Here is a 14,495-nt window from a genome sequence, read left to right as displayed (position 1 = left end):
GCAGCGTGGCGTTCGTCTTTCTATTGGCAGCGTGCTGAGCTAATCAGGGGCTGGTGGGCGTGGCCAGACTGACATCTCGGCCTCCTTCTGCCTTGAAGGTTCAGTTGCAACTTTGTTCCGTTCTTGATAGTTGGAGCAGCGAATCACCCGGCCACATGGGGGCGCAGATCAGTACGGTAAGATGGAGCAGAGTGACGGCGAGCTCGTGCGCGAGGTGTGGGGCAGGAGCTGGGAGGAATGACACCGCATGAGCTGACACATTCCTCGGGCCTGGGTGGGTGTGACGGCCCTGGGATCCTCAGTAATGTCTGCTGCTCCATACGCACAGATAATTGCCAGATGCGTTGCAAGAGGTTCTGCAGCAGCTGCCTCCCCTTGAATCCATTCCTGTCAAGGCTCAGCCGTAGCCCCAAATACTTGGGTTGTCATGGAGATACTGTTGGCCACAGGGATTACCATCTGAGTGACCAAGAGTGTGAAGCCACTTGCCACACGTTTATAGCATAGGGGGCCCCCTTGTATATAGGGTAATCTGGATTGGGCAGGGTCCTCCTGTTATATGGGAGCTGTACTGTACCCCCAATGTTGGAAATGATTAAGCACTGTATCATCAATAAAGTTTAATAGGTTTTGAATCAAAGAAATAGACCCTAGTGGCAAGTGATCCACGTGGAATTATTCTCCTGGACCTTTAGAGCCCACAAGGCGTCAGGCCTGGGCCCACCGGAGGACCCTCTGGAACCGTGGTGGGCCTAGGGTTGAGCGATATACAAAATATTCCTATGATAACTATCACAGTAACGATATATATTGTGATAAATACCCGTTTAGAAGGAGATAAACGCTCAAAACATGCAGCAAATTTGGTGACAGACTCCGTCCACTTCCCCTGTCATTCTGGTCCTCGGCCCAGGCTTGCTGTCCTATGGGGGGGCCACGAGGAGACATTATACCGTATGGGGGGGCCATGAGGAGACATTATACTGTATGGGGGGGGCCACGAGGAGACATTATACCGTATGGGGGGGGCCACGAGGAGACATTATACCGTATGGGGGGGCCACGAGGAGACATTATACCGTATGGGGGGGGCCACGAGGAGACATTATACCGTATGGGGGGGCCACGAGGAGACATTATACCGTATGGGGGGGCCACGAGGAGACATTATACCGTATGGGGGGGCCACGAGGAGACATTATACCGTATGGGGGGGGGCCACGAGGAGACATTATACCGTATGGGGGGGCCATGAGGAGACATTATACTGTATGATGGGGGGGGCCACGAGGAGACATTATACTGTGCTATACCTGTATACAATGTGCTGTACCCCATATACTTGTATGCACTGACCCTGCACTCCCTATACCAGTGATGGCTAATCTCTAGCACCCCAGCTGTGGTGAATTTACGACTCCCAGCATGCTTCATTCATTTCTGAGGAGTTCTGAGAACAGCCAAGCAAGTGTACATTTTGGTAGTTGTAGTTTTACCACAGCTGGAGTGCTGGAGGTTATCACAGCTCTATACACTGCTGTACCTCATATACCTGTATACACTGACCCTGCACCCCGTATACCTATACTGACCCTGCACCCTGTATACACTGTGCTGTACCCAATATACCGGTATACACTGACCCTGCACCCCGTATACACTGTGCTGTACCCAATATACCTGTATACACTGACCCCGTATACACTGTGCTGTACCCAATATACCTGTATACACTGACCCCGTATACACTGTGCTGTACCCCATATACCTGTATACACTGACCCTGCACCCCGTATACACTGTGCTGTACCTCATATACCTGTATACACTGACCCTGCACCCCGTATACCTATACTGACCCTGCACCCTGTATACACTGTGCTGTACCCAATATACCGGTATACACTGACCCTGCACCCCGTATACACTGTGCTGTACCCAATATACCTGTATACACTGACCCCGTATACACTGTGCTGTACCCAATATACCTGTATACACTGACCCCGTATACACTGTGCTGTACCCAATATACCTGTATACACTGACCCTGCACCCCGTATACACTGTGCTGTACCCTATATACCTGTATACACTGACCCTGCACCCCGTATACACTGTGCTGTACCCCATATACCTGTATACACTGACCCTGCACCCCGTATACACTGTGCTGTACCCCATATACCTGTATACACTGACCCTGCACCCCGTATACACTGTGCTGTACCTCATATACCTGTATACACTGACCCTGCACCCCGTATACACTGTGCTGTACCCCATATACCTGTATACACTGACCCTGCACCCCGTATACCTATACTGACCCTGCACCCTGTATACACTGTGCTGTACCCAATATACCGGTATACACTGACCCTGCACCCAGTATACACTGTGCTGTACCTCATATACCTGTATACACTGACCCTGCACCCAGTATACACTGTGCTGTACCTCATATACCTGTATACACTGACCCTGCACCCCGTATACACTGTGCTGTACCCCATATACCTGTATACACTGACCCTGCACCCCGTATACACTGTGCTGTATCCAATATACCTGTATAAACTGACCCTGCACCCCGTATACACTGTGCTGTACCCAATATACCTGTATAAACTGACCCTTCACCCTGTATACACTGTGCTGTACCCAATATACCTGTATAAACTGACCCTGCACCCCGTATACACTGTGCTGTACCCCATATACCTGTATACACTGACCCTGCACCCCGTATACACTGTGCTGTACCCCATATACCTGTATATACTGACCCTGCACCCAGTATACCTGTATACACTGACCCTGCACCTCATATACACTGACCCTGCACCCTGTGTACACCCCCATCATCACCTCCCGGAGCTCGGCTGTGAGGTCTGATATTGGGTGATACAGCCGGGTTCTAGTTTATATAAGGGGGAGTTGTATGTCCACTGCCATGGTAGATTGGGAAACAGTTGGGACACCCTTTGGGTTCCCCTGGCTGATGACAGGGGGTCCTGCTGGGACTAGTAGTACATTGGCGGATGGGTCACACGTCATGTGACATTGCTTATTTCTTAGTGTTTCTAACAATAATAATTTAGGTTAAACTCCAGATTTGACATGGGTGGGGGGTCACACAGATCTCAGATTCTGGATTTTCCATTTCCAGAATAGCTGGTATTTGTTTTTCATACCATAGCATGATGATGGGTGGCTAGCAGACAACTGTAGTGCCTCTTATCTCAGCTGGGTTACATGACCTGTTGGGCTGGCGTGGGTCGCCACCTGTCCGTAGATATTAGATGGGCTTCTATTCTGGGAATTCTACTGCTTGTTACCATACCAGATAAATGCTGAGGTGTGAGGCACCTCGGACCTCGTGTCCTGGAGAGTTCGCATACTCCCATTGAATTGATGTACTCCGTTGTGACCAGTAAAACCTCTGGCTCCCTGGCTTTTAGGACTCATGCACACGACCGTATGCCCTCCGAGACGGGAGTACACAGCATCATAGGTTACAATGATGGTGGGCATGTCGGGCTGCCCTCTGGACTATTGGCCTGACGTGCACAGCATCACTGTAATCTAAGATGCTGTGTGTGCACGATCAACGCCGCTCCGAGACATATGACCCGCTCACGGACCGCATGTCTCGGAGGGCATACAGTCGTGTGCATGAGCCCCTAGACTGATGATCAGCGTCGAGGCTGGAAGATCCTGGGCGATGTGTCCATATGACCTTTGGTAGTTGCTTAATTTTGCTGACCAAGACATTGTGTACCGGTCACCTATTAATGCTTAGAGGGACTGTATTAAAATGAAGCATCTTGTGTGCATGAGGGATGGGGGAGGGGTAGCGTTTCTTAGGCCTCTTTCAGATGCGTGAGTCTCGTGCATTGGACTCACAGCGTGAGTATACAGCAGCTCCCGTCCTGACCTCCCAGCACTGACGGGGTCACAGAGCATTGTATTGATTTATGATGCTATGTGAGCCTTACAGTTCTGGAATGTATTGGATAACACTGACAGCATTATGTCGGTGTTATACAATACATTCCAGACCTCTAAGGGTTACATAGCATCATAAATCGATATAATGCTTTGCGAGCCCGGCAGTGCTGGGAGGTCAGGACGGGAGCTGCTGCATACTCACACTGGGAGTCCGGAATGTGGAACTCGCTCGTCTGAAAGGGGCCTTTAAAGAGGTTGCCTGACTTAAAGGGCTTATCTGACTGTTTGTAACTGATGACTTGTCCTCTGGATAGGTCATCAGCATCTGATCGGTGGGGGTCTGACACCTGGGACCCCAGCCAATCGGGTTTTTGAGAAGGCCCCTGCACTCCCATGGGCCAGTGACGTCACATGACCTAGGTGCAGCTCAGCCCCATTCAAGTAATATGTGAACTGACCGGCAGTAAGCCATTTTGAATAGAGCTTTAAGTTCCAGAGACTAAAGGGAGCAACTAATCGTGTGGGTGCCCGGGGTCCTAACCTCACCAGTTGGACTATACTAATGACTAATCCTGAAGATGGCTAATTTATATCAGGAGCCTGGAAAACCCCTTTAAAAATAAAAGTACACACTCGTGTCCTCAGTCCAGCCTGTTATTGCCCTTGCCAGATTGGGGAATGGCCCTGAGACCAGTTACGGGCCTCAGCGGTCGCAGCTGCTTGAGTGATACATCACAGCAGTGACCACCGAGACCTGCGATTGACTGCATAGGTCATGAGGCCAAAACCTTTCCTTCTGGGCATGGAGCAGCGGTTAGGACCGTAGGGGTTGTCCGCTCCTAGGCGGGAAACCCTGTTTAACATGATAATCAATGTAGACTGGGGCTTGGAAACTTAATTTAGTTTAGTGAACCGCACCTACAAATACAGGGCACACCCCTATAACGGCAGCCAAAGTGCCATTGTCATGCGCTGCGTAAACAATGGTGCCAGCTCATTGCTTCCCTTCACATTGGCATAGAAGCGAATGAAATATGTTTTTGTTGCCTGCAGTCACCACTAGGGGGCATGTTTACCCCATACTTATTTATCCAGCTCTTATAGAAGTCATTCCCCCGCTCTGGTGGGAGATGTCTCCTATTATGGGGGCTCTTTAGTGACCTGCGCTGATGACTGAAGGAAACGTGGAAATCCGTGTGTGATGATTAAGATTCTCCTTGCTGAGGCCTCAGGCAGCACTGTAGATGACGGCTCATGGTTTCCACTGACTGAGGAACGTGAAGTCTCAGGAGGTCTGTGGTGACTAATACATGTGGAATCATAAGCTGGACTCTGAGACCTGACCTATCCTGAAATGTGCAGGAATTACTGCTTCCGGTAGGTTGTTCCAGCACCCGCTGGATCTAGTTGCCGGATTCAGCAGATCACCGCCAAATCCCTACTGGCTGTAATGTGATTCGGCGGTGATCCGGCCACTTTTTTCCAGCATAAATCTGGCATTTATGCCGGATCAGGCAGCTGGATCATCTCTAACAGGGCTGTGACCGCAGCCTTAGGCCTCCTGCACACAAACGTGTGCTGCCCGTTGCCGTATTGCTGGCCGTATTTGGGGATCCGCAATACACAGGCGCCGTTCCGTGGGCATTCTGCATCACTGATGTGGACCCATTCACTGCAATGGGTCCGCAAATCCAGAGATGCGGAACGAAAGCACAGAACCCTACTGAAGCACTCCGGAGTGCTTCTGTGGGGTTTCGTCCCGCACTTCCGTTCCGCAAAAAGATTGAACATGTCCTATCTTTTTGCGGATCGCGGACCCATTCACTTTAATCCGCTGCCCCACAGTCGGTGTTCGTGCATTGCAGCCCACAATTTGCGGGTCGCAACACAGCCACAGGGCGCACACGTTCGTGTGAAGGAGGCCTTAGAAGGTACAACTTCTCCTGCAAAAAACAAGCCCTGAGGCCTCATGCACACGACCTATGTCTTTTGTGGCCCGCAAATTGTGGATCCGTAAAACATGGATGGTGTCCATGTGCGTTCCGGAATTTGCGTAAGGGTGAGGACAGCCATTAATATAATTGCCTATTCTTGTCCGCAAAATGGAGTGCTGTCCGCATCTTTTGCGGCCCCATTGAAGTGAATGGGTCCGCATCCAAGCCGCAAAAAACTGCGGCTCGGATGTGGACCAAAACATCCGTCGTGTGCATGAGGCCTTATACGTCTATGTGAACGAAAATTCTTTAATAGTTATGGCTCTGGGAGGTAGTCTTTAAGGGGTTAAAGGGGTTGTCTCACTTCAGCAAATAGCATTTATTATGTAAAGTTAACACAAGACACTTACTAACGTATTGTTGTTATCCATATTGCCGCCTTTGCTGGCTGGATTCATTTTTTCCATCACATTATAGACTTCTCGTTTCCATGGTTACGACCACCCTGCAATCCATCAGTGGTGGTTGTGGTTGCACACTATAGGAAAAAGCGTCAGCCTATGTGAGCTCCCACTGTCTCGGCCACCAGAGACTAGCTCCTTTTTCCTATAATGTTCAAGCACGACCACCACTGCTGGATTGCAGGGTGGTCTGTAACCATGGAAACGAGCAATGTAAAATCTGACGGAAAACGGAATCCAGCCGCCAAACGAGGCAATACGGACAATCGCGGTGCATTAGTAAGTGCCTTGTGTTAACTTTCTCTACATGATGAATGCCCTTTGCCGAAGTGAGACAACCCCTTTAAGTGCAGAGCTCCAAGCAATTCTCGCCCACGTCGTAGGTCTGTGGGAAGTTTTCTGCACTTTACAGCCTCTTCAGCCTGACCTTCTCCTACCACGGAAAAACGGAGCCTTAGGGTGAGGATCTAGGTAACAGTATATATAATCCAGACCATCTAGTAGTGACCCTTGTCCAAATATATCCAGCATGGGGGTAGGAAGCCCCTTTCTAAAGTAAAAAGCCCTTGTCTGTAGTAAATGGTTGTGTTCCCCATATTGTTCCATTCCTCTGTTATTCTTGCTAGAAATAAATTATAAATATGTAGCCAACTAGCTGCTATCCGGTGGGGGCGTCCCTTCAGTCTGACACTGTCCAATCAAGGGAAATGGTAACACCCAGTTGGTTCTTTAGTCATACATTTCTAGGAGGAATAATGAATTGTTATTACATAGGAAATACAAGTATTTACAGTTTTTTTTTTTCTTCTTGGCGAGTCACATGTCCTTTATCTCATGTGTATGAGGACATCGCTTCCTGCTCACAGGCTTCTATGCGGTTGTGATGCTGAGTGGCTGCTCTGTCCGCCATGGGTTCCAGGAGTCGTATGGTTAATGGAAACCTTCTCTTTCAGCTGGGGAGACTTGTGGGGTACCCCTTCTACATCGTCTTTGCAATATTCAGAAGGATCTTTGGAAAGTCTGCTCCGGCCATCACCTTGGAGAGTCCAGACATTAAATACCCCCTGAGGCTCATTAGTAAAGAGGTAGGTTCCTTTATGGCGCGGGTCACCTGAGCAGGAAGATGGCTGCAGCTTTATAGAGCCGGCTGGTTAATGTATGTGGTCTCAAAACCCCCAAAGACATACCTAGTTAGTGTCAGTCCAGACTGCAGGTCTAGCATTGTATTCATGAAACAGGAGGACTAGGAGGAACAGTGCTGTAGGTCCTGTCCAAATAAGAGCGTTAAAGTGTTAGTAGACACAGGAAAGTGTACTGAAATGGCAAGATGAAGTGAATACTAAGGGGGCACGCTCCCTAAATTAGTTAAATTTTAAGGTGTTATAAGAAACCATGGCTTCTTTCTCCAGAAACAGCACCACTCCTGGCCACAGGTTGTGCCTGGTATTGCAGCTCAGCTCCATTGAAATGAATGGGGTGAATCTGCAGTACCAGACATAACCTGTGGACAGGAGTGGTGCTGTTTCTGTTAGAAAGCAGCCATGTTTTTCTACTCCTGTAAAACCTCTTTAATTGGCTGCCTGATGCAGGACAATAGGCTTTTCACCCGGGATGGGGGTGGGGTGGGGATTTATCAGAACCTGGTGTAAAGGGAAACTAGTTTAGTTGCCTCTAGCAACCAATCAGATTCCTCCTTTCATTTTTCAGAGCTGCTTTGCAAAATGAAAGTTGCCCATAGCAACCAATGAGATGTCACCTAAGCCAGTCTTCCTTCACGGCCCTTTTGATTACTGTCCCCCAGTGTTAGCAGACATGTCCGTAACCACTGCAGCTTTATTGTCTTAGATCCTCAGCCATGACACCCGCCGGTTCCGTTTTGCGCTGCCTTCTCCTGAGCACATCCTGGGGCTCCCCATAGGTAAGAATGCTTCTGTTTAGGCTGATGAAATCACATTGGGGGTGATGTATGGATTCAGTAGAAATATGGCGCCATTTAAGCCCCTCCTCCCTCTGTCCTTACACCAGGTTTGGTGGCGCCCATTGAATGAACTTCTGGTTTTGCTTCACAGGACAGCACATTTACCTATCCGCCAGGATAGACGGGAACCTGGTGGTCAGGCCGTACACGCCGGTCTCAAGTGACGATGACAAGGGATATGTGGACTTGGTGGTTAAGGTATGTGGGCTGTTACGTGGCGGGATAGCTCCGCCTTCAGCTGGCTACGTACTCCCTTTTATTATTTTTTTTCTTCCAGATTTACTTTAAAGGCATCCACCCCAAATTTCCTGAGGGCGGCAAAATGTCTCAGTACTTAGAAGGGCTGAGAATAGATGAGACCATTGACTTCAGAGGACCCAGCGGTCTCCTGACCTACAGTGGAAATGGTAAGTGCTGCCAGCTACATGGTGTGTCTCACCGTTAGGAGACTGGACCCCCCCCACTCCAATAGCACTTATAGCAGTGTGACCTATGGGCCCCTTGGGTGTCAGGGATCAGTACTGGTGGCGTCCCCTGTATGACCGCCCCGTGGCTGTGGCTGTCCCAGCATAGCCTGTGGGGGAGGTGAACAATCATGCAGCTAATTGCATTGAAACAAGATTTATTTTTATTTATATTTTTTATTTTTTTTACTTCTTTAAAGGAACATTCGAGATCCGTCCAGACAAGAAATCTCCACCAGTTCCTAAGAAGGTGAAGCAGCTGGGATTGATCGCCGGCGGGACAGGTAGTCAAATATTGGTGTTCATTTATAGCAGTACCAGGTAGTCAACTAATGGGGGAGCTACAACTCAACATACTATCATACACACCTCCAAACCTCCCCGTTTCTCACATGATTGTACCCCTGGAAGAACCTCAGATGAGGTGGGGTTGATGGAGGTCTGCCTCACACTGTTTCAGTGAAGTTTTGTAGGTGGATGAAGGGCAGGGCTTACAATGTCCTGAAAATGGGGGATGACATGTTGGGAGGCATGCAGTTATGCCTCGACAAATGTGGTAAAAGGCCAGAGGTTGCATGTTTAGAGTGGACGCTGCGTCAGGGCACCACTTGATTATTGACCTTCCCACAGTGGATGATGAGCCTCGTGTTCTCTTTTCCACAGGGATAACCCCCATGCTTCAGCTCATCCGCGCCGTCATAAAAGACAAAGATGATCCCACCATTTGTTATCTGCTGTTTGCTAACCAGGTCTGTATGTCAGTGGGTAAGAACTTGTCCTATATAGAACGACCAGCGACCATGTCTGTCTGGTGCCGCCTGGGGCTCGTATTTATACTGCATGACAGGGGTGGACGGGATTGTTGCTTACGGCATGTCATACATATGGTGGCTGGGTGCTTTCACCTGGGACATAACTCATGGAGATACAGGTACTGACACTGATCAGAGAAAGAGAGCATCTGCTGGGACTAGTGGGTGAATGGCAGCAGCCCTGCTATTTGTGGGAAAGTAGTGGGGGTTGCTGTGACTGGTGGATGGCAGCAGCCCTGCTATTTGTGGGAAAGTAGTGGGGGTTGCTGTGACTGGTGGGTGGATGGCAGCAGCCCTGCTATGACTTGTGGGAAAGTGGAGAGGAATTTTCAGAATGGCAACATAATACTGATATATGTGGGGGCGGCGCGGGTCTTGAATAGAAAGGCTCTAAGGAAGACTGGGCATATGCTTTACTAGACTGATATTGCTCACCCGTCTTCTACTCTAGTTACATCCTGAGCTGCATTCTGCCTCTTTACTTTTCCCAGAGGGCAGTGCATTGCAGAAGCTCAGATGACTGACTGTCGATTAAACTGTAGTCTGTTTTCAGGGGGAACCAGAAATTGGAGTGAAGCTCTGGATGTGATTGGAGTTAATCGCTTACATAGCCCATATTCTTCACCTGCCTAAAGCCATATAAAAGGGGTTGGTCAAGAATCTAATTAAATTACATGCAGGAAATGCTATAAAATAACAAGCCAGTGGTCCCTGCCAGTCTGTGTCCACCTTCTGTATGTTCTAGCATCACCGCTAAGGCCAGTGGTCTTGAGCGCACTGGAGGGACCACCGGAGGATCAGTGTTGGGGAGGTGGGGATTGCAGTGTTGGTGGGTTCATTTCCTGCAGGTGCTTTTATGTATCGGACAACCTTTTCAGATGGATTTTCTTGCTTCTTGCAGTCTGAGAAGGACATTCTGTTACGAGACGAGCTGGAGGAGATCCAGGCAAACTATCCCAGCAGATTCAAGCTTTGGTACACCCTAGACCGAGCCCCTGAGAGTAAGCCATTCTGATCTCTGCTTTGTATTTTCAGCTCTTGTGAAACTACAACTACCTGCATACCCAGAAGGGCAGAGGCTATTGGAGCATGCTGGAAGTTGTAGTTTCAAAAAGTCACTTAGGACAACATTGTTGGGGATCAAGCAACAAACGACATAATAAAGCAATGTTGTCCTATGTGACTTTTTGAAACTACAACTTCCAGCATGCTCCAATAGCCTCTGGCTGTCTGGGTATGCAGGTAGTTGTAGTGACCCAAAACCTAATTCTAAAACCCTGCTTTTTCATACAAATTGAAAGCCATTCTTTGCTCTGAACTAGCATACACCATAGTTATTGTAAAATGAGAATCTGCAGCTTTTCTCAGTCTGTTTCACTTTCTTATCATTTCAAGATCTCTGCTTCATGTGAATGAGTAGGCATATTCTAATTAATATGCAGAGGCTTAAAGAGGACCTGTTCCCTCTCCTGACATCCCTGTTTTAATAGCTTTATGTATTCCCCCTATGTTGTGTCATTCCTCTGTTATTCCTACTAAAAGTTATGAATAAATTGCTAGCAGTCTGCAGTAATGGTACAGAGGGGAGGTAACCAGTTGGGGGGGGGGGGGGGGGGGGGGGTACCTGCACAGACTAACTCTATCCAATCAGTGCTGCCATTGTCAGACTGTGCAGGGACACCCCCAACTGGTTACCTCCTCTCTGTACCCTTACTGCAGACTGCTAGCAATTCCTTCATAACTTCTAGTAGGAATAATAGAGGAATGGTACAACATAGAGGCATAAGAATAGATGCTCCAGAATTGTTATTACATGGGGAATGCATGAAGCTATTGAAACAGGGATGTCAGGAGTGGTGTCAGGTCCTCTTTAAAGCCCACCCCTATCTATTTTTATATTTAATTTTTTTTTTTCACAGCAGAGGGTTTGCTACAGGTCAGTCTGGACAATCGTCTGAGGTAAACAGATCAAACTCCAGACTAATGCATCTTGGGCTCAGGTGACATACACACTGGAGACTCTCTTAGGAGGCTCTGTCGTGGACACCATGATGGAAACCCGATGGACTGCGTTATAATCCTGCCCGTCGGGCACACTGTTGGTCTGTAATACTAGCCCAGATGTGAAGATCCGTACCTGCACTGACACATTGTAACAAACTCGCAGCACGGGAGAGAGATTTGTGGTGCTGATGTGTTTACCTTGCAGTGCATTGTCTATCCTTTGTAACAAACCCTCAGCTGTGAGAGAAGTATTCAGTCAGCCTTGGCAAGATGTTCTCATTCACTGACAGCAGGCACTCAAACATCTTGAAAATGGCGAAGCTTTCTGTGCTGAAAATTTGCAGGATTTTTCATTTATTCTAGGGTCACTGAAGATCCAGGATACTTTTGATATGTCATGGAGCCTCTTCCTTGCAGGACAGGCACAGTAGAGTCTATGGGCCTGTCGAGGGCGAGAGCGCAAAATCCAAGCGGCTTTTTTTTTTTTTTTTCTCGCTCTCCCCTCTTCATTCTAAAGATCGTGGGGGTCTCAGCACTCAGACCCCACCAATCAAAACCTTTTCATATGTCTGACATCAAACATTTGGGGAAAGCTCAGTGACCATTTAAAGGGGTTGTGCCATTAATGTAAATGTATCCTGCTGTTATCACTTTACCCCCCAAAACACTATCAAAGCTGCCTTATTCTAACGTTATGAGCCTGCCATTGTGCCCTGTAGGCTTTGATATGCAGTTGTAAGTTAAATCCTGCATTGTAGCCTTGTAATGGAGGACAAACAAGGGGTGGTCAGTGTCACATGATCTGCTGATGTCAGGACACCTCTCGCTGCCCTAAGGCCTCATGCACACGACCGTTTTATTCCGTGTCCGTTCCGTTTTTCGTGATTTTCTGCAGACCCATTGACTTTCAATGGGTCTGTTGACAACTCTGCTAATGCACCGTTTGTCATCCGTGATCCGTGGTTCCAGTCTGTCCAAAAAATATAACCTGTCCTATTTTTTTTTTTTTCACGGAAAACGGCTCGCGGACCCATTCAAGACAATGGGATTGTGAAAAAACGCAGAGGCACACAAGATTGTCATCCGCATCCGTTTTTTTCCTATCATTTGCATGGCAAACTTGACTTAGACTTTTTTTTACTTTCCTTCCTGTCTGGTGGTCCTCCAAAAATAAAGGAAGACACACGGAAACAAAAAACGGAAACGGATCACGGAACAATGGAACCCCATTTTGCGGAACGGAACACAACGGTCGTGTGCATGAGGCCTAAGGCATGATGGGACAGCAGTCTCATGACAAACCAGAGTAGGATTCAAACATGGGTATAAGTAGGGTGGCCACTGGCTTCACCCTAAAAAGCCGGACCTCACCGGCCATACCCCTAACGGCTAAGCCACGCCCCCTCGCAGGGCGAGAGAGAGAAAAAAGTGGGGGATGAGATGTGGGCAGCCAGGGTGCGCCCCCCCCCATCCCCCCCCCCCCCCCCCCCCGTCGGAGACTTTGGGCCACCCTAGGGATAAGAGAAAACGGCAAATGAGGTAAACCTAAAGAGAAAAAAAAAACAATCCATGGAGGAATAGGAGCTAGAATAAATAATGGAAAAAGCACTTTACAGGGAAAAGTAGTTTATGGCACAACTCCTTTTTAAGCTTCCCTGTAAAGGAGGTCATCTGTATGTGATTGGTGGGGGTCTGACACTGGGACCCCAGCCGGTCAGCTGTTTGAGAAGGCACCAGCGCACGGCCTTCTCTCTGCTGTGCTTGGTATTGCTGCTCCTTGGCCATATGACAATGTGCGTCACGTCACACGGTCTAGGAAAAGCTGTGATAAGGCTGCGGCGCTACTGTGTGCACCTGTGTCTTCTCAAATAGCTAAAAAAAATCCTGGAAAACCCCTTTAGTTTTATGTGTGATCCCCTTCCCCACCACTAGGGGGCACAGGAAAGTATTTTCTATTATGCTTATGTGCTGTTCTGCCTTTTTCTCCAGACTGGGATTACAGCCAAGGCTTTGTCAATGAAGAGATGATAAAACAGTCCATGCCCCCGCCCGGGGATGACGTCCTCATTCTAATGTGCGGACCTCCACCCATGGTTCAGTATGCAATCAACCCCAGTCTGGACAAGCTTGGCTACCCCCAGGACCGGCGATTTGCCTACTAGGCGCCAAGGTTTACTGAAAAGTATCGGAAAGCCATTGTATAACCGGAGGCAAAGAGAAAATTTCCTGGCTTGTCTACGTCTCCGTACGTTCTGTGCATTGTTAACTCTAAATATAACGTTGAGTTTATAGGTCTTTTAGGAGACATTGTTGTGACAGGCGCGAGGGCTTCTGCGGTCGGGGGGAGTCCTGCTGGTGTGAAGGATCTACAACATGAAGTGACACTATGTATCAAGGAGGAGTCCTAAAGGGGTATTGGGCACATTAATGCACTAAGTGGTGTCTGGATGGTGATGGTTGGGGGGAGGGTTTCTTCAGCACTTGACTAGACCAAAGTAGAGGGCATGCCCAGCTGAGAGTTGTAGTCCCATAATTTGTTCAGTTATGTCTGGTTTTAGAACGGTGCAGAGAATATCTACAGTATTTCACGAAACAGGAACTAACACTAGGAAATGCTAAACAGCAACTTGAAACGCGTCCGTTTTTTGTCCTGTTCTTGTCACAACTTGCCTCTTGTGTGCTTTTTACCTACAATTCATCACCGAGCAATGGCTCATCACTGACCCCCCCCCCCCTCCATATTTGCACTATATTCCGTCTCTTCTTCCCTCCAGCCCCTTTAGACGGACATCTCTTTTGCCTTGTGACCTGGCCTTTTCACCTTTCTGCGTGTACAATGTATTTTTATTCTTTCAAGATAAATATAGCAACTTTGGAATGACTTTGAA

At 48.3% G+C, this 14,495-nt stretch overlaps 1 protein-coding gene across 1 annotated transcript; it reads left to right on the top strand.

The window, feature by feature from the left end:
* The first annotated feature begins 37 nt into the window (after window positions 1-37).
* LOC121003988 (NADH-cytochrome b5 reductase 3) lies at window positions 38-14,495 on the top strand. Its single transcript, XM_040435999.1, has 9 exons — window positions 38-176; window positions 7,303-7,434; window positions 8,195-8,267; window positions 8,419-8,525; window positions 8,605-8,734; window positions 8,992-9,075; window positions 9,455-9,540; window positions 10,505-10,604; window positions 13,597-14,495. The coding sequence occupies exons 1-9, from the start codon at window positions 156-158 to the stop codon at window positions 13,767-13,769; spliced, it is 906 nt and encodes a 301-aa protein (XP_040291933.1). The 5' UTR covers window positions 38-155; the 3' UTR covers window positions 13,770-14,495.

Source organism: Bufo bufo, chromosome 1 (genome assembly GCF_905171765.1).
Source record: "Bufo bufo chromosome 1, aBufBuf1.1, whole genome shotgun sequence".
Taxonomy (NCBI): domain Eukaryota; kingdom Metazoa; phylum Chordata; class Amphibia; order Anura; family Bufonidae; genus Bufo; species Bufo bufo.
This window is presented reverse-complemented; position numbering and strand designations above follow the sequence as displayed.

Excerpts from the sequence above, each read along its gene's own strand:
- LOC121003988 (XM_040435999.1), top strand. The coding sequence starts at position 156 with ATGGGGGCGCAGATCAGTACG. Across the intron at positions 8,268-8,418 it reads CATCCTGGGGCTCCCCATAG|GACAGCACATTTACCTATCC; the intron begins GTAAGAATGCTT and ends TTTGCTTCACAG. Across the intron at positions 8,526-8,604 it reads ATGTGGACTTGGTGGTTAAG|ATTTACTTTAAAGGCATCCA; the intron begins GTATGTGGGCTG and ends TTTTTCTTCCAG.